General features: G+C 39.4%; 1 protein-coding gene and 1 long non-coding RNA gene across 5 annotated transcripts in view; one reads left to right on the top strand and one right to left on the bottom strand.

Annotated features, from left to right (window-relative positions):
- LOC137150060 (uncharacterized) overlaps positions 1-19,999 on the top strand; it is a 216,817-nt gene that overhangs the window by 180,453 nt on the left and 16,365 nt on the right. The window lies entirely within an intron of this gene.
- UNC5D (unc-5 netrin receptor D) overlaps positions 13,221-19,999 on the bottom strand; it is a 135,501-nt gene continuing 128,722 nt past the window's right edge. The window contains exon 16 of the mRNA XM_067543707.1: positions 13,221-13,926. Within this exon, the coding sequence (XP_067399808.1) occupies positions 13,722-13,926 (205 nt within the window). The 3' untranslated portion in view covers positions 13,221-13,721. The remainder of the gene's footprint in view (positions 13,927-19,999) is intronic.

The following is a 19,999-nucleotide window of genomic DNA, read 5'->3' on the forward strand; positions in this document are numbered from 1 at the left end:
CCTAAGTAGGTACGACGTGGGGGATGAGAATAATTGTGTTTTTAATTGCATCAGTAAAGATTACCTCCTTAATCCGGTGGGAGAAAGATACCAAATCTAATATTGGCTTAGGTAGAAGGCTGTTTAAAAGAAAAGGAATTAGCCTTCAAAATGGTAACAGATTTAACTGGTATGCTGTGGTCCTTTCGCCTGAGTGATACAGTCGATGAGGGGCCCAGTTCACTGTTGGCCAGTGTCTTGAGTGGTTATTTGTATCAAATGAGTGGTATTTATATTATAGCAGCACCTAGAGGCATCAACTGAGATCAGTGCCCGGTTGAGCTCGGTGTTATACAGACACATGGTAAAAGCCAATCTTTTCCTTAAATTGCTTAGTCTAAATAGATAAGACAGGCAAAGGGTGGGAGGTTCTACCCAGAGTCAGACATGTTGGACAAAATTTCTTCAGTGAGAACAGTTTATTAATGCTCTTTGGAATTTGGTGCAATAACCCTAGAGATTTACTATGAGGAACATTGGGTAAAACTTTCTAATAAATTGTTTTTATAGGGTACCTTTAATATACTATAATATATTACACTGGTCATGCTGAGAGGGATAATAGGAGGCGAGAGAGGTTTTTTACATGGTGATAATCTGGTTCCCAAACAGATTTTATGAGGGAAAGAAAGCAGATAAATTAATCCCAGAAAGAGTAGTGTATTATGACCAGGAGAAAGGAGCCATCTCTTATGATGATGATTTTTATAGGTGAAGTATAAAAAGTGAGTTCATTTTACTAACACAAAATACTCTTTGTATTCTGCCGCCACTCTTTGAGCAGAGTCCTTGGGACTCAGGAGACCTGGATTCAATTCCAGGTTCTGCTGCTGGCCTGCTGGATGACCTTGGGCAAGTTATTGCTCCATGCCTCGGTTTCCCTATCTGTAAAAGGGGGGATAATGCTACTGACCTTTGAGCTCTTTGAGAACTACAGATGAAAACATCTCTATAACAGCTAGGTGGGATTATTGGGTATGTTTACACTGCAATGTAAGATCAGGGTTCGAACTCAAGTCTAAACCCTCTTCTGTCTACACACAAATTATGCTAACCCAGAGCTCAGACCCAGTGGCCCAGGACCCTTTGGGGGTCAAGGGAGCCATGCCTAAGTCAAGCTGGGATCTAGGGTTCAAGCCCTATTGTTTGCAGTGTAGAAGCAGCCCAGTTGGACTCATACTCTGCCAGTCCGCCAAAAGTATCCCATGGGCCAACTTTCTTTGTCCTCTGGACAATCAAGTTTGGTGGACAGTTAAATTTTCCCACATTGCACAAAAAACAAAGGGCTAGGGAGGCCATGTTTTGGGAGGGCCCTAGGAAGTCTGGGTTATGCGTGGTTGGACTCGGGCCTGTGAAATGCAGGGTAGATGCTGCAGTCCCAGGTTGGGATCCGGCATGTAACAATTCGTCACCTGGGGTCACAAATGAGTGTCGAGCCCCTGCCCAGTGTCAACTCACTCAAGGCTCATGTTGCCCTGTGGGCATAACCATTGGTCCCCCACCTGGCTTTCAAGCTGAATCCCCCACAATTCTCTTTCTGCTCAGTTCCAGTACCTCATTCTTCAATTCACTTTCACATGAAACTCCTCCTTGCTAAATCTTCTGCCCCCATTTAAACCCTTCCAATTATTAGTAGGGTGGTAAGTAGCTTTGATCCGCTGTTTTACAGCCATTTTAGGACAATGTTAATAAGAAATTACTTTCTTTTTTTTTTTTTTTTTTTTTGCTTTGTTGATCCAGATTAATCTCTGCTGTTGCACTGTGCGGCTCAGCTATTGACCTCTAGAGTGCCAGGATGCTATGGTTTCGGGGACAATTAAAAATGTGTAGATAGTGGAAATGTTGTTTCGCCTATACCATGATCGGCATTAGAAGCCATATTTTAAAACGTGCTCCTCTCCCAGAGTGGAGAAGGCTGGATTTCCTGGAGAACAATGAGGGATCTCCCGTTCTCTTGAAAATCTGGTCATATCTTTAAGTGCTTGAATGGGAGCTGTTGGGTGCTCTTTCAAATATCTGGCTCTAGTGGATTAAATGTGGGCTAATGAGGTGTGTGTGTGTGTGTGTGTGTGTGTGTGTGTGTGTGTGCGCGCGCGCGCTGAGGAAACGTGGCATATAAATAATGAGACTGTCACCCCAGTTCTTTGTTCAGCAGAGCCCATCATTCTATTGAGGAATAATCTAACAGCAACCTCCACTTGCAGTATAATTTCTAAGTGGCTGTTCATTAAACCACAATACAATGGATTTCTTACAATATTATACATTACTTCCATATAAACATAATTAATCATGATTAATACTACAATGAATATCCAAGGCAGTAATGATGATGGTGCCATTTATTATAAAGTGTGGCCATTACATTATATGGCATATGATAGCACGGTGGATAACTTAAATGAATGTAATAAAATATTTGAAGAACATGTCTTGATTTATAACAGCTTGTCCTTGCATCCTCTGTTAAGTATGCATTAATGATGCATTTTATAATAGCTTACTTAAGCATTGCTGTGTAAATGTGCTGTTCTTATCTATGAAATGAATGACCGTGTTACGGAAAACACTGGAGATCCTTTGGTGCAGTACTCCTGGAGGAAACACTTGGTTCCATTTACTTTGTTGATTACTGAACTGCTACTCTATGGCCCAGGTCACAGGACAGTGATGGTCTGGTGGGATGCAGCAGTGGTTCTGTATTAAAGACATGGAAGTCAGCAATAACAAAATAATCCTTCACTTTCTACTCCAAAGTCTCTGGTAAAGGGGAATCTCTCTTGCGTTTCCTAACTATCAGGCATCATAAAAGACTTTCCATCAGAAAGCGCGCACACAACTGCACCTGATCCTGAGAGAAAGGAAAGAAGTTGCATTGTGCAGTGTAGCAACCAGTCTCCAAATCAGCAATGACAAATTGACATGGGGGCTTCAAACCCCAAATACTGTTTACCCCTCTCCTGGGTGGGTTTTACCTGTCTCTGACAGAAACCTGGAGGGATCTGTCCCTTCTTTTTACACTTTGCCTATGCTTGTCATGCCAATCAAGTCTTACTGAATCAAACACCAGACACAGCCGTGAGTTAGCATTGATGTGTACGGACGTATCTGTGCTCTCAAAACACTAACCCCTAGGAGAAATATGACCAGAATTTGTGGGAGGAAGACGTTTGTCTAAAAGTGATACAGATTGTGTGTAATAGAAGGGGCTAAATTCTATAAAGGTATTACAATGTGTATCACAGTTGCCCATGCCTTTGTTACCAGTGGGTTGTGTGTGTTGGAAGGGTTTATTGTTTGTTTTTATTATAGGCTAGATTCTGCCACCTTGACATCAAGCAGTATCTTACTCTACAAGTTGTGCCTTTGAAAACAATAGGGGACTATTAAACTTGAGGAAAACAGGACTGGGCCTTATATTTGCTGGGGGGATATTTATCTGTTCTCTGAAATGGGATAAATGATCACTTATATTTTGAATATTAACCTGTGTAATGGGTGACCATCTCCTGGCATGGACAACTACCTACAATGTCATAAAGCAAAAGGTGTGTGTATGTGCATGCAGCAAAGGGAAAATGAATCATAGCTTTGACTCCAGCAATACAGGATTTAAGGAGCAGCCATTAAGTGCTGAGCAGTAGAGGAGCTGGTTGAATCATTTGCCTGTGTGTACATTGAATGATTATTGAATAATTGAATAATAATCATTCAATGTACACACAGGCAAATATTGCATATTCCAGCTAGTGTAAGGCTGACAACAGTGCATGTGTTTGTACAGCACCTAGCATGAAGGTGCTCTGGTCTGTGACTAGCACCATCAGATCCTGGTCCATGACAAAGGCTCCTCGATGCTTTGGAAATACAAATAATACAAGCACGTTCATCACAACCTCTAACGTGTCTGTGATTATGCATTCATGTTATGACAGAACCCACTTATTGTGATCCTTGGATATAGGAATTAATTCAAATTAGTTTGTAGTCATCAAAATCTCATGCTGATTTAAGTGGACTTTGGATCAAGCCCACAATGAATCTGTAATGAAAAGTAGAATGACGTTCTTGAATTGTTTCAATGCACTTATTATAGCTATGCTGTGTGAACTTCAATTCCAGTCCATATTCATGTAGACTGCATTTATATGAGGGGGGAAATGACTTCTCTATAAGAAGACTCCACTATATTCAGTTATCTAGTCTAAACTCTTAACAGATTGTCTGAGGTTCTCTGTAAAACCACAGAAGTGTTACAGAGCTCTCGTATCTGAACATCTATTTTATCACACAATTAATGTGCCACTCGTAGAATAATCTAAGATGTCAATAAAAGACTCTTTATTCATAAATAACTGATATGCAGTAATTTAGGACTGTACATTTATCTCCAAAAGGCTATAGCCATACAATTTTTGCAAACTCTACATAAAACATCCAACTGTCCATTATTTTGTCTTTCAATACAATATAACACAGCTGTTTGGCATTACCAAATATATATATATGTATATATATATTTATATATATGTACACAGATTGAAAAAAGAAGCCAATGCAGCTTTTTCCAAGGAGTCTTTCCCAAGTATTGACTGTACAACATTCAGAATTTACATTGATAGTACAAGGCACAGAAAGTGTGATATGAAGCCAACGCCATGCTTTTATTTATTGATCTTCTGGCTTATTTCCTTACTCCTTCAGCTTCATATTAAAGAAAGCATTCAAACGTGGGCTCTCTTTTCAGTACCACACACACTTGAGAAGGTGGGAAGAGGGAGGGAGGAGACAGAACCAGTTGCTAATTTTCAGACCCTATTGAGTGCAGAAATGAAGGGGGTAGAAGAGGAATACTTTTATAATAGGGCTGGTTGAAATTTTTTGAATTTTGATATTTTCATCAAAATGTCTGTAAAAATGGGGAAATGGTTAATTATATTTGCATGAAATTCCTCTTTCCCCTCTCCACCCCTTTTTTGTTTGTTAAAATGCTGGTAAACATTTTGTAATTTTGATAAATTTCCATTGAATTTTCAAACTGGCAGAAAGCAAGGGTGATTTGAAAGACGTTTTTGCAAGTTCCCCCAATAATACTTGTTTTTCAGCTTCCTCTACTTTGAATAAATATTTCTGATTTCAGTCCAAATACGACTGAGTGGTGTCAAATTTTATACATCTGAAATATGTATATTTCACACTTTGGTATATAGATGTAAATTGAGATCAGTGAAGTTAAAATAAGGATGAATTTGACTCAGATGGCAAAAAAAAAACAAAAAAAAAAAACTGCTGTATCTCTTAAGTGACAAATCACATGAGAATAGCCTCTCACATCCCAAAATATCTTTGGGGAGATTCTATGCTCCTAAGTGTGGCATCTGTGTTTAACTACTTGGGACAGAATTAAATTAATCTTTCAAACAAGAAGTGGGGCTTAGTGATGCCTCAAAGAACATCTTTATAAGATTCAATAACACTTGTTTTTGCTTTATTTTTTTGGAAGTGGAAAGAGTTGGGGGGGGGGGGTAAATCTTCGGTGAATTTTTTCAAATTGCAAATTGCAAAATTTAGACAAACTGTTGAAATTTGGAATTACCATATTCAATTGGGGAAGTCTTTGAATATTAGCCCTACAGATGGCGTTGTTGGGTTTTGTTTTTTTAAATTAAAATTTCTGCAAACTTCAATGGAGGAAAATAGGGTATTTTAAAAAAAATTAAATCCGTTCTAGGTGAAGATGTTTTTCTTCTTTGGGGCAAATCTTACTTGCATCTGCATCCAACCCCTTCCCCCCTCCCCAACAGAAAAACCTAAGATCAGCCTTGGTGCACAGCTTCAGTTTGTGCTGCACATTTCCCTTTGGGATCAGATGATGGGATATATACACACATGCGCGCACACATACCAGGCAAAGTGAGTTGACATCTTCCTGTATTTGTAAAGTACATTCCAAATCGAGGTCATCACACTAGAAGGCAGACAAAGTAGCTGCTAAAAAAACCACAGTTCTACACTAGGTGAGTGTATAGTCTTGTTTGATTACGGTACACTACATGACAATTCAGAGACGGTTTTCTAACCCCCTTATCTATCCCTTAGCTAAATTTTCACAAGTGACTTTAGCTCTAGTTATCCTGTGACAGCCAGACTTGAAGGCGACCACCTCAGATCCTGGCTCCCACAGACTCTCTTGTAAAGCACAAACTGCTGTTCAACACAACTGAACAGCTCATATAAAAGCAGCTTTTGCAATAGTTTAAAAAGTACAATACAACCCTACTGACAAGAAACACAATCAGAATTTATAGTAGTTACCTCTAATACAAAAAATATACTGTGGCAAATGTCTAGAATTTTTTTTAAAGAACAGTAAATATGGAGACCACATTTTTCTTTATGGCTCTTGACTATAACATCAGCTATGCTATACTATGATTAATAATATCAAAGGTCTTTTGGAGAGTTTGCCATAATCTTAAAGTAGCAGCTTTTTCTCTTGTTGGAAAGTAGATGTCAATCACAGATATCAGTTTGGGTAAAATAAGACTACAACTGGATTGTATATTAAAAAATGAATCCTGAATAGTTTTGCAAATAAGAGCCCCGAATTTGGTTTGCCACTGCACGTGTCAGAGTTGTTATACACCAAGAGGGTTAGGTTTACTGTATTGGTTGGTTTCAGAGGGGTAGCCGTGTTAGTCTGTGGTTAGCAAAACAACAAGTGTTCTATGGTACCTTCAAGACTAACAAATTTATTTGGGCATAAGCTTTCGTGGGCAGAAACTGACTTCGTCAGATGCATGAAAGCATCATGTTTTGAAGGTACCACAGGACTCTCGTTGTATTGCTTGGGTAATCCCTAAAGTTTTCAAAACATTTATCTTGATGAATGTGTGTGTGTGTGTGTGCGTGCGCACTATTTGTCATGTTGCATAAAGAGTTAACTGCTCAGGGATTGAGACACAATATCACATGAGCAAATCTGCCCAATCACATACCCACAAATAATCAGTGAACAACTCATATGGGAAAAATTTTTCAGCAAATACTAAGAAACAGGAAAAAAGAGTGAAAATTGTCAATAAATAACGTGACCAGCTCTACTACTGTGCAAAAAGTGGAGCATAAATTCCATAGGGCTGTGTGTGTACATATAAAGAAATCATTCAAACTAGTGGACTAGAAAGACATGTTTTCAGATCTTTCATGATGGTTGTGGACTTTGAGATAACTTTCCATTTACACTCAATTATCATTAAAGACATAACAGTCCTTTGTTTCTGTATGCAGAACACACACCTCCTATTTTAAACAGACTGAACATTGTCAAATTGGCAGCAAAAGTTCACAACTGATTATTGTTCCCCCCCTCCCACACACACACACATTTTAACACCATTTTATATCAGTGATATACTTTTGGCACTGGGAAAGCATTATTTGGAATGGAACAATTACTGTGCATTTCAAAATGTTTCCTGTGGCATTGTCTTTCAAAGAAAGAAAGGACTACTTTATTATATGTTGTGTAAAGCTTTTAATCCTAAGAGGGGACCTCTGCTTTACTATCGTATACAGGCCACATAGAGGGATAACAGCTGTTGTCAGAGATAAAAATAATAAAAATAGTTCCCTGTCGTTAAAGAGAATTGTGTCAATTCCTTTTTATCCCTTAGAAAATGCCCAATACATTTTTTTGTGGGAGTAACATCCTAGTTTTATGCAACTTTTTGCACTGGTAAATGAAGTTTGCATTTAAATCTAGAGAGTGGGCTTCCTTTTCTTTTGGCTTAAAGGATTTTAATGTATACTAGTAGGACTGCAAAAGCAATGTTGTAAAAACCGTAAATTAACTTTATGATGCTTCAGTCTGCTAAAGCTGTGAAAAGCACCATTTTGGTGGCATAATTGTAAATCACTTTAAAAGCACAACTGTTAGTCTTAAATGAGTCACAACACTGAAAGATCTGGAAAAAAGTGTTTAGGGGCAGGAAAACACATTAGGGCAAATACTCAAATGGTGTAAATTAGCCTTAACTTTTCACCAGATCAAAATCTGGCCCACTAGACAGAACTTTAAAATGCAATAGAGGATTACGTCTCCATATTTTGATCCCCCTGGTTAATTCTTCTTCTTAGGGAGGCCTGGTCCATGGATTAGAGGAAAGGATTGAATTGGGGACTCCTGGGTTCTAATCCTGGCTCAGACACTAACGTACACATTTTGTATCGTTGGTCAAGTCATGAATGGTCAGATTTTCAAAAAAGCTTGGAACCAGTCTAGGCATCTGAATAAAGTGTCGAATTTCAAAAGTGCTCGGCATTGGAAACTCCCAGTGGTCTCAATACATGCTATTTAGATGGCATTTGCATATGAACTATGTTGTTCAATAGGAATGCTGTACTACAATGTGTCCTACATAGTCTTTCCATTAAAAAACAAAACCTCGTGACAAGAACCAACAGCTTTATGCTGCAGAAAATAGGAGGCTAACATGAATTGTTTACACTATGCAAGTAAAGATGTTGTCAATGAGACCTGCTGGGTACTTCATTTAGGTATCTAAACGTTAGCTGAGCTTTTGTAACAATTTTTTTTTTAAGGTCAGCCCCTTAGCTTCAATTTCTCCATCTCTAAAATGGGGGTAATATATACAAGGCTAATTTCCTCAACCCTTCTCCCTCCTATGTCAGTAAAGCACTTTAAATAAGTGAAGTGCTAAGTATTTGCTCATAGATTTCAAGGCCAGAAGGGATTATTGGGATCCTCTAGTCTGACCTCCTGTATAATACAGGATGTATAACTTCCCCAAAATAATTCCTAGTGCAGATCTTCCAGAAAAATTCAATCTTGATTTTAAATTTTGTTCCAATGGTTAATTACTTACTACTGTTTTAAAAAAATTATGCCTCATTTCCAGTCTGAATTTGTCTAGCTTCAACTTCCTGCCGTGGGATCATGTTATCCCTTTCTCTGCCATGTTGAGGAGACCATTATTAAATATTTGTTCCCCATCTAGGTACATATAGACTGTAAACAAGTCATCCCCTAACCTTCTCTTTGTTAAACGAACTAGATAGTAACTGAGCTCTTTGAGTCTATCAGGCAGGCTTTCTAATCCCTCAGTCATTCTCATGGCTCTTCGCTGAACCCTCTCCAATTTATCAACGTCCTTCTTGAACTGCGGGCACTAGGACTTGACACACTATTCCAGAAGTGTTTGCACCATTGCCAAATACAGGGATAAAATAACTTCTCTACTCCTACTTGATACTCTTGTTTATGCATCCAAGGATTACATTAGCTCTTTTTTGACCATGGTCTTACTCTGGGAGTTCATGCTCATCTGATTATCCACCATGATTCTCCCCCACTTCAGAAAACTATCTGGTAACATTAACTGAAATGACCACAAAGACAGGATCACAGTAAAGCATCAGAAAGTTTGTCTGCATGGCAAAGTCCTCCAAGGGAATATGCACCTAGGTCTGAGCAACTGAGGTTATTTTAGTGCAGGTGAGAGCAGTCACACTGCAAGCCACACACAAGTTATTGTATCCTCATTGCTGCTGTGAACACCCGTTTCCCGCTACGACACCTAGGGATATATCCCATGGTCCTTTGTGCTGCAGTGAGCTGAGCTGCTCATTTTTTCCCCCAATGAATTGTGGGGGAATTAGTTTACCCTGGGCATGTGGGGGAATTGTGGGAAGGCACTGGAGGACTATCAGCACTCTAGGGAGTTAACCTGATTCCTTAATGCAAAGTGGGTTAATAGTCCAAGCAAAACAGGCACCTTATCTCTAGCCTATATCCCTACTTGGGTCAGATAGCTTGTGTTTAGAGCATCACTAAACTCAAGTGAAAGTGTTTTGTGTGTGGACAGGGAGGGGAGTTAGGAGCAAAAGCCTGGGCTAACTCAGCAGAGAAGACACACGTGGACTGTTTTCTGGGGATATTAGGAGAGAGGGGATTATTTTGGTTGTGTTCCAGTATTGCTGGGTAAACATCAAATGGTTTTAAGTTGGTCCAGAGAAGATGGTTACTGGGAATCTTACCTAAAAGTCTTTGGTCTGGAAATGCTGAGATTTCTGGCACCTCCCTGCTTTTGAGTGATTAGGGAAAATATTGTAAGCGATGACATTTTCATGCCACCTTCTGGCATTTCTATTCCTCATAGTGGACAAAGCCAGGAAGTGGAGAGGGGCACAAAAAAGTGACTATATTTTTCAAATATCAAAAGACGGTATGGGGAGGGAGGAGGAGTTGATTTTTACATATGGAAAAAGGGGTCAGGAGAGAACATATTTTATTGGAAATGGCTCATCCTGATATGACTCTGATGTGCTCCTCGATAGGGTTACATTGGAGTTAAGTAGGCAAAGAATCTTGTTATTGCTTTAACCTCAGCTCTGATATCAGCAGTCAACTCCTTTATTCTAATTCTAAATCAGGGTCTCATTCTGTAGCATTTACACTTCCAGCTTGCTTGGTTACAAGGGCATCAAAACCACTATGCATCTAGAAAGGTTGGCATTCTTAATTGAAATGACTGAAAAGACCAAATAAACAAGGAAATTGTGGCAAAAATGAGCAAACAACAGGGTCAAAACCTAGAAGAAACAACCAAAAAATGATATTAAGCAACATGAGAGACCATCTTTTAACTCAGACCAGATCCTGAAGTCTTTTTGAGAGCATGACTCCCAGTGACCTCAAGGTGAGTTACATGCATATAAAAGTTTGAAAGTCAGTTTCTTGCAGAGCTGCTCCTTTTCACGGTCATAATCCAAAGCCCACAGAAATCAATGGAGATAAGGCTATCATTGACCTCACTGGTCTTTGGATCAGGCTGTAGATTTTTCATTTACAACCTGATCCCTTTAATCTGAAAACCTGCTCCAGAAGTTCTTTTGAACAAGTCAAACAGCGCACATTCTCGACGAATTCTCTCACTCCTAATAATGGACCAACTTTTGCTAAAAAGACTTCACAGAGCATTCAGTAACCTTATCCACATGAAATAAGCAGGGTTCTGCTGTTCTGTGTCACATTCCTTTTAGAAACAGCTGCAGTTCTGTACAGTAAAGACTACATTTTGTAAGAAGAACTTTACCCTCCATGGTGAAAAGTTCCAGAGGGGTAGCCGTGTTACTTTGTATACAGCAAAAACGAGTGTCCTGTAGCACAAATTAAATGTCTGTAGGCATAAGCTTTCATGGGCTGCAACTCACTTCTTGCATCTGACAAAGTGGGTTGCAGCCCACGAAAGTTTATGCCTACAGAAATTTAATTGGTTGGTCTTTAAAGTGCTACAGGAATCTCGTTGTTTTTACCCTCCAGGTTCTCTTCAGCTGCTCCCTCTGATACCTATATACTTTGTGTGAATCAGACATATTTGGAAATCAAGAAGGAAACACATTCAGAACTTCTGGAATGACTTAACCACATTACTTCATATAGACAGAGACTTTAGGGATCTTTATTTTGGGAACTAACCTAAAGCAATTTGAAAAAAGCAATGATCAAGCTAAACTTGTGTATGGGTAGAAGTTCAGAGATAGCTTAACTGTCAGAAAGCTACTGTAGTATGTCTTGCAGAAAGCTGCAGCACTTTAACTACACGTTTCTTTTCTGTTGCTGTCATGGCTCAAATTTTTTATCCCTGAATTTTTGTCCAATACAGAAGAGGAAGAACTGAAGTTATGAGACACAAAATTCAAACAGAGAAAGCCACATGCTACTGGCAACAGTGACAGGCTTGCTACTTTCCTGAGAAACGGGCTAGAATTTTGTTTGTCTTAAACTTCATTGCTCCCATTGCCAAAAGGAAGGAGCTTTTTTTTTTTTTTTTTGAAAACTCTCTCACTATGCTGCTTGAAATGAAAAGCAAGAAATATTTCAGGCCCATGTTTATCAGTGGAGTTGTCGAAGTACTGAGTCTAAGCTGGTCAGCAAGGGACGTAAGGAAGGTTTGCATTTGAGATGAGAGAAAATTAACAGCTACTTGCAAAGTCACTGCACTAAAGGGAGCTGTTAATTGTACAACCACAGCTGGAATTTTGTTTGAAGAAATAGCTTCAGATCATCATTAAGGGTGCACATTTTGCAAACTATGTTTTGGTTTGTCAGGCTGCTCCCCAACCCTGCCTGTAAAATCTGCCAGGGAATATATAATATATATAATTCTCTTGCAATTTCTTGAAACTATTAAAATAAAATGGGCTTTGGTGACTACTGCTTCTGATCTACACAGATTTGTGCCCACACCACTAATGTTGCTGATCTGGTTGTCCAATAACTAATTGGCACATGGGCTGATTTAAAACAGTTTTCACAGGCAGAAATACTGTTTAGATCTCATTCACCACCATGTCCACTGAAATACATATGAGAGAGCGAGCATTTTTGGTTTAACTTATTGTAACTTATTTTTAAAAGGCAGGGGAGATTTGGCAGAAAGCCAGAGAGTTCCCTATCTCAACTGTTTTATTGTTGGCAGATGATTTAAAAAAAAAATGCTCGTCACTAAACCAGATGAAACACTGCTGAGCTCAGAGTTTAAGAATGTGAAACTCTGCCACAGTTTGCAAAACCTTTAGGATGAAACTGGGCCAATTTCTGGGTGGATTTATTGTTTGATAGAAACCAAGCCAAGTATAGCAATTTTGATTATTTCAACATGAAAGCAGACCAAAGTTATGCTACCTTGACTAAATTTGACTTTGACATTTTAGACAGAGTTCATAACTTGGAGCAACGCAAAAAAAGTGCAAACTTGCTAAAAAGGGTGGCTATTCCCAGTACTGCATTTGCTTATTATGAAAATGCTGCTTTTGACTGCATGGAACTTCGCAATCTTGGAGCAGCTTTGCAAAATTTCAAACCAAAAAAAGTTGAAATGTCACACAGAAGAATTTGGGGGATTTTTTGCTATTAGGGGGGCAAGGAAAATTCTGCAGCAAATGTGTGTTAATTACATGATCACATTTTGAAGTGGATTGGCTGGTTGAGATTGGTTTATATAAATTAAACAGTATAGGTTCCAATTCCCTGGAGGGCTGAGTACCATGGAGCTGATTTTCTGTTGCCCTGTGGTATATGAAGCTCACTTACACCAGTATGAAATCAATGCACAGTGTTACCAAATCAGAACAGTAGTATTTTATAGTCTCTTTGCACTGTTGTAAATTGACAAGGTGCAGGGCGATGGAGAATCAAGCCATGTGGTCAAATCTTGAAACCCAGAGATTCTAGTGGCACTAAATATTCAGTAACTTCTTGTTCATAGAGCATCATCATCACTGCCTTTATTTTTTTCTCTGGGTTGCATTACTGTTTCCTAAATAATACTGTCACAATATCTACCTTTATCATCTGTAGCTTCCCCACCCTCTAATCCCCTGGGAATCATAGAAAAGTAGACTTTGTTTTCAATACTGACATAAATTTTAATTCTAGGATGATTGTGGAGTTGCAGAGATGATTGCATTTTCCTTGTTACTGTGATGATTTACTCAGCGGTTTCTTCTGCTCCTCCAAATAAAAACCAGATGGTAGAAATGAAGGTCTGATTCCCTGTATGCAATGTGCTGAAAACCCTTATTTCCTCCCTGCTAGTGGAAATTCCCTAATGTAAAAGTCAAAGCTGGCCATTGGCTCTTGAATGGAAAAGAGATGACTAAAGTCCGTTTTGCTTGCTGTAGTTGAAGTCGGTCTCTTCGATCTGAGTTTCTGTAATATTTGCGATTTTGGAGTGTGTCCTTCCTATCTCTTCCAGGGCACAGGCTAGAGAGTCCAGGTCACCATCATGCTGATGTCGGGCTTCCCACAGGTCCAAAATGACAGCAGATGGGCTGCTTTGTGTAGCAAAGTAAGAGAGATTCCTAAAAAAGAGAAAAAAAAGATGCAAGGTAAAACAAAAAAGATTAGAAAGGAATTTATGGTGTTACTTCTGTGAATGTGAAACTGGCCTCCTGTCTATCCTGTCAGGCTGCAGATACATTTTAGACAAAAAAGAGAACTTCATGGACATTAAAGAGTCCAGCAGCTGTCCCTTAAAATGCCAATTTTTTAAATAATATAGCTTGGTTTCTCTAAAACAATTTGAGACCACGCTCCCCCTCCACCCCCCAAACCTTCAGAAATACAGGACTTGAATAAGAGGGAGAAGCAATGCAGTGCTGTGCCTAAACTGAACCAATGTCAGCTGAAGGTTATCAGAGGAAGGATAAATGAAGTCTATTAAGAATTTTCCATGGCCACTAATGCTGCATAATTTAGGCAGCAAATCAACTCTACAAGGTAGTACAGGTAAACTTTATATCTGTAATATATTTGTGTGTGTATCCAATTGATTGTGTCAAGAAATTGACTTCTTACTGATAGCTGTGGTGATGAGTTATAGGCATCATTTATTGAGCTGGGACTCTTCACTTGTACATTTTGATTTTCCTAAAATGTACATGCTCACGATTTATGGAACTTTGCAGAGCATTATTTGCAAGGGACTTGGCAGAACAAACTGGTTTTTAAATGCACATTATCCTAAGCCTCTGCCACGATGCCTGTTTGACACATCCACTTGTATATCTATGGCACTGACATACATGTGCATAATCTTTTTATATAGGGTGTATATTACACGCATACATACACCCACGAGCCAGGGGAGGAAAGCAATTAAATCAGAGTAGAAAAGAAATGTTAAGGTTTGACAGAACTATTTATTTCTACAATGAAATATCAAAACTAATTCAAATGTTTATTCCAAGTACTCCTGGATCATTTCACTAGACTGCAATTTCACATGCTGCCTTTCAGACTGGATTATTTTAATGCAGAATCCATTCATCTGATGAAGCCATCACACATCTCCCTCAAATTAAAAGGCCAACATCCCAGTTATTACATACCTCTGTTGTCCACAGTGGCTGAGGGGAGCTCAATAGTAACAAAGGAGCTCTGGCGGCAGAAAGCGACCCTCCTAGGCAATTACCCATAGATCTTTATCACATAATTCCTGCCAAAAGGTTATGAATAAACCTTCCGGTATTGGAGTTCAAATCAATATTTACTGATGAAAGCCTGCTGAAAAAACCTAACCTGATAATGAAGCAACACATACATCAGGCCATCTTTGCTCAGTTCAACCTGTGTATGTGAGAAAAGCCCCCTTCTGTATCTCAGGGCAGCATTCTCCCTGCTGTCATGTTTTCAATTTAAGTAACTGTACCATTTGTCCTAATCATCCCAGCCACTTGTAAACTGGAGTGGAGTTATAGTGTGTAAACAGCAAAACACATCTGCACTTTATTTATCTTCCATTATTACCTCTGGCTGGAGGTAGGGGTTTATAGGAGGTCACATTCAAAGCAGAGTATAGCTGAGCAATTTATAATTTAAGTATACCTAGATAAATGTTTGCCATTAAACACCTTCTACCCACTGCGACTCCAAGGTATAAAACACACACACCTTGTTTTTGGAAGTGCATACAAGCTCTATGTGAAAACCTCTATGGTGAAGTAGAATTTAAGTTCTAAATGATTTCAGTACATTGTCAGGTGTAGATTCGTGTCCATCTCAGATTTAAAGCCATGCTGGTATCCTGTAGAGCAGTATACACTACTTGCTGGGTAAGATACTACTCAGTTAGAATCTGATTTTTATATATTAGTGAAATTATTTTGTAGGGAGACAAAGATAAAAAGCTTTCCCATATGACGATAGGTGTGTTGTACGGCTCTCTAAGCTCTTCTCCACCATACTGCTACCAGTGCATTCAGAGAGCTTCCATTTAACCCTTGGTTCTGTGAATTCCTGCCATTGTCTGGAAAGATGGAAAGTCCGAATTTGCTTGTGTGTTTGTGAATGAGAGTGGCTGTACTTTGCAGGCGGTGTAAAACAAGATCATCTGGAAAGCTTCAGATTACTATGTGTATCTGCAATGCATATTTTATACCACAGCTCAATATTAGCATCAGGGCTTTGATACACTGGACAGAGTTTGCAGCGCAATCAGAAAAACTTACCTGCAAGGGTATTTTTGCTAATGTGATCAGATGTGTAGGTGGCAGGGGGAAGTACTGTACAGTGACCTTGTCCACACCTCTTGCTATGCTTGTCTGCCATCTGTATTCTAGACTGGAATAACTAGGCTGAGGTAAATGTTGTGTTCTGTCTGCCAATGATGCTGGATTCTCTTTCCAGTTTTTTTAATTAATGATAAGAATCACACCGATGCAAAAGAAAACACAGACTGTAAAAAATAACTAAAGTCAAGGGGTGAAGCCAACCATAATTATTTGTTCCAAAAATATATCTCCTGCTTTGGAAGATGTGCAAACAAACTGCAGGGTGCTAGCCATTTCAAAGAGACAAAGTGCCTAACTTTAGTTTGTCTGTGGTATCTTTTTCATATTATGCCATGCCCAATAAATGTATCCAACATGCTTGGAAAAACACAGGCCATCTCTCAGTAAGGCAGGATCAGCTATTACAATATAAGCTCCTAAACTATGCTCAGATTGGGAGCTTGGTTGATGTCCATCATCTGAAGATCAAGTGGTTGGCTGATATTAATAGGACACTAGTTCTGAATGAGATGTAAGCGCCTATCAAATCTTTGTTTCCAAACAGCATTTTTTATGCAGAAGCACTGTATATTAAAAGCGTGGTGTTCCATTAGCTACACACCTGCTTTCACATCCCAGCTATCCTAGTAATAGACACTGCCCATTTGATCTTACCTTGGGAGCAGTCGTCATCTTTCTGCACTTCCAATCTACTACTTTTCCTTCTGTGACGTACATTAGGTCATCTACCACCTCATGACACTGCATACTTATTTCCTACAGCCTATTCTTCTGGCTTTGGATACTAGTTTTAAATGGGTTTCCATCCCACCCCATGGAATATTATTATTCTAGTCGAATAAAGACAGCCAAATGAATACATGTAGATAGCTTTTCTCAGGAATTCCGTGCCATAAAAAGCAAATCAAATCGTCTCTGATGAACAGGGAAGCATCATTACAAGTACAGTGCCTCCTCAAAAAGTATTAGTACCAAGAGGGAATTGAAACACAATGAATAATAATAGTATCTTCCATAGCGCAATGGTCTCATTTTAATGAAAGCCACTTATGTGACCAAAATCAACTCACGGTATGGTTCTTTAATTGCAAAATAAAGACGAGACTCCATTTTATACCAAAAGCAAGTAATTGGAGAGACAAAAACTGCACTTGACTCAGTCTGTCAGGTTTTCAGCGGAAAACCGAAAGGTTGGTGTTTTACCGGAGGCTGCTCTGCAGTGTTTTGGATACCAAACACACACGCTTCACTTCTCAAGAAAATTCAGAAACAAGCTGGCTTAGTTTTAACATGAATCCTGCTTGTACGATATGTGGCTTTGGTGAATAGAGTTTCATGGTTTCATGACTTCAGAAGCCAGTGAAGAAGAATCATGCAAGAAGCTCAGTTGGACCCTCATTTAAGTATGAAGTACAGATGAGGAGAATGGCAGCCTCTGGTTCTGGCCTCAAGGATGGCAACTTTGCCTCTTGTCTACCTACACTGTAAGTTTTCCAGGGAGGGATTGTCTCAGAACAGTGCCTAGCACAATGAGGGATCTTCCTTGGAGCCTCTGGGTGCTATCCTGATATAAACAAACAATACAAAGACTGACTGGCTGGCTGGCTCACATGACTTCCCCTGACCCCAGTTTCTAAGTGCAGCTCTAAAGAACCATGTCACAATTTAGAAAACTGATTAAAAATACTGTTGATCACTGAAATTCCTGCTACAAGATAGCGCGGGGGAGAGAGTTTAGCAGACTTCAAAAAAAAAAAAAAAAAGTTTAAATGTATGTAAAGGGAACATTTAAAATTACATTTCAATAAGATTAAAAAATTAGAAGGGTTCTGAACTCTCACCCTTCCTGGCATAAGAGAGACACTAACTGATGGGGAGGTGAGGATGAAATTTTCCCCATGGGCAGGTTGTTCCATATTTGTCCATTATGAGGTTTATTGCACCTTCCTCTGAAGCACTTGGCAGTAATAATAATTTGGGAGGAAAGGCACTAGAGTAGGTGGGTCACTGCTCTGGCCTGGCCTGGCCTGGCAATTCCTGTGCTGAATGAGCAGCTGCTCCTGCTGGTTCACAGCAGGAGTGACAGGAAATCACATGCACAGCATTTGCACTCCCTGGATTATACTAAGCACCTGTGGCCCTACTTCCACCCATTCCATGCCCGCTTCTGGGCACTGACTGGAAAACAAAGCAGTGCCAATGTAGACGTTTCCACACCCAGTGGAGTGCTTTTGCACGGTCCTATGTGCTGTGCAGAAGCCTCTCTGCAGTATTCAGTTTGCTCAGCACGTGTGCAGTCTGGCTTGTGCACATTTTTTTTAGAAGGGCTCCGTGGCCTGTGGATGCTCTCCGAATGGAAGGGAGAATTTGTTTTGGTGGCGGTGGTAAGACTAGATTACCACAGCGATCTGTTAATCTTTGCAGCAGTGCTCCACTCCTTAAATTGTCTTGTAAAGGTAGATTGATTCTGCTAAGGATACTTTGACTTCTCATTTTTTTACTTTCTGCTCTGGCTAGACCCCAACGCAGCTTAATTTGGACTATAAGATCTCTGGGGCAGGGACTGTCCTTTTGCTCTGTGTTTGTACAGCACCTAGCACAATGGAGTCATGGTCCATGCCTGGGGTTCCTAGGAGCTAGAGTAATACAAATAACATAACTTGGTTATCACTGTATTTCATCCCTAAATAAATAACAGGGAGAAAATATCTTATAAGAGCAGCACAAGCGATAGTCAATTCTGCAGCTTTATCTACTATCTCCTAGAAAGGTTAATGTCTTAGAAACCAAAGCAATTAATACATTGGTATTTGAAAGGTTTTTATAATTTTATTTACTCAGCTGATCCTGATGAAATGCCTTTTCATTTTGACTCTACTAAAAAGTGACCCTAGCACCAATTGTGAATGAAGCAACATATTCTCCAAGCGACTGCTTGTTTAGCTAAACAAGAACATAAATATTAAATGGAAGTTATCCATTAGTCAGCCAGCTATAAATGGGCTACGCTTTTAATTGTAATGCACTCTGCACAAAAGAGGACTAACATGACACTCAGCCACAGTGGTCACTAATGCATTGACCCAAGTGTATTTCTGAAGCAAATGCAGGCATACAATACCATGTGCTCTCTCCAAATCATCCCGTCCTCACAAAAAGAAGAGCTCTTTTTTAAAAGCTGGTACTCGGTAAAAAAGTTCATGCTCCATAACAAAGGAATATGAGGAACAACCAACTCTTAGATCCAGGGAAACATTTAAAAGGTAAAAAAACACCGCTCTACACTGTAGCATCGGATTGCCCCACTGTATCCGTGTGAGCAAAGAAAATATCTTCCCATTTTACAAATGAGGAATTCAAGTACAGAGATTGACTTGCTCAAGAGCTCATGTGATAGAACTAGTAACTGAGCCCAGAGCCCCAGAATCCCACTCCAGTGCCTTAACCACTAAACCATCCTGTCTTTCACTAGCCTTCTTAAATTGTGTCTTTATTAGACCACTGTAATACTCTCATGGAGTTCAACCAACCAAAGAAAACAAGTTCTTTGGTCAGATTTAAATATTCTTCTGTGCTGTTTGGAACAGCATGTTCGCATTCATGAGAAGCAGAAAGTAAGACACTGACTAGTTCAGTCATTTTTGGGGGGAAAAAACCAAGCAGCATAAATCTGACCCTCTCTCTCCCTCCCTGTTCTCTCACTTTTAATAATGCTGTACTCGTGGTACTATGTTTTAAAAAACATGCTCTTTTAACCTGACGAAATATCAGTTAGCGTCATATTTCTTTCTCACATTTCAATTCAATTCAAAATTAGTCTGTGGAGAGAACAGGCCAAATAATTTTCTCAGAGATATCAAAG

This window comes from Emydura macquarii, unplaced genomic scaffold (genome assembly GCF_026122565.2).
Source record: "Emydura macquarii macquarii isolate MOO-44397 ecotype Brisbane River unplaced genomic scaffold, CSIRO-AGI_Emac_v2 contig_113, whole genome shotgun sequence".
Classification (NCBI taxonomy): Eukaryota; Metazoa; Chordata; order Testudines; family Chelidae; genus Emydura; species Emydura macquarii.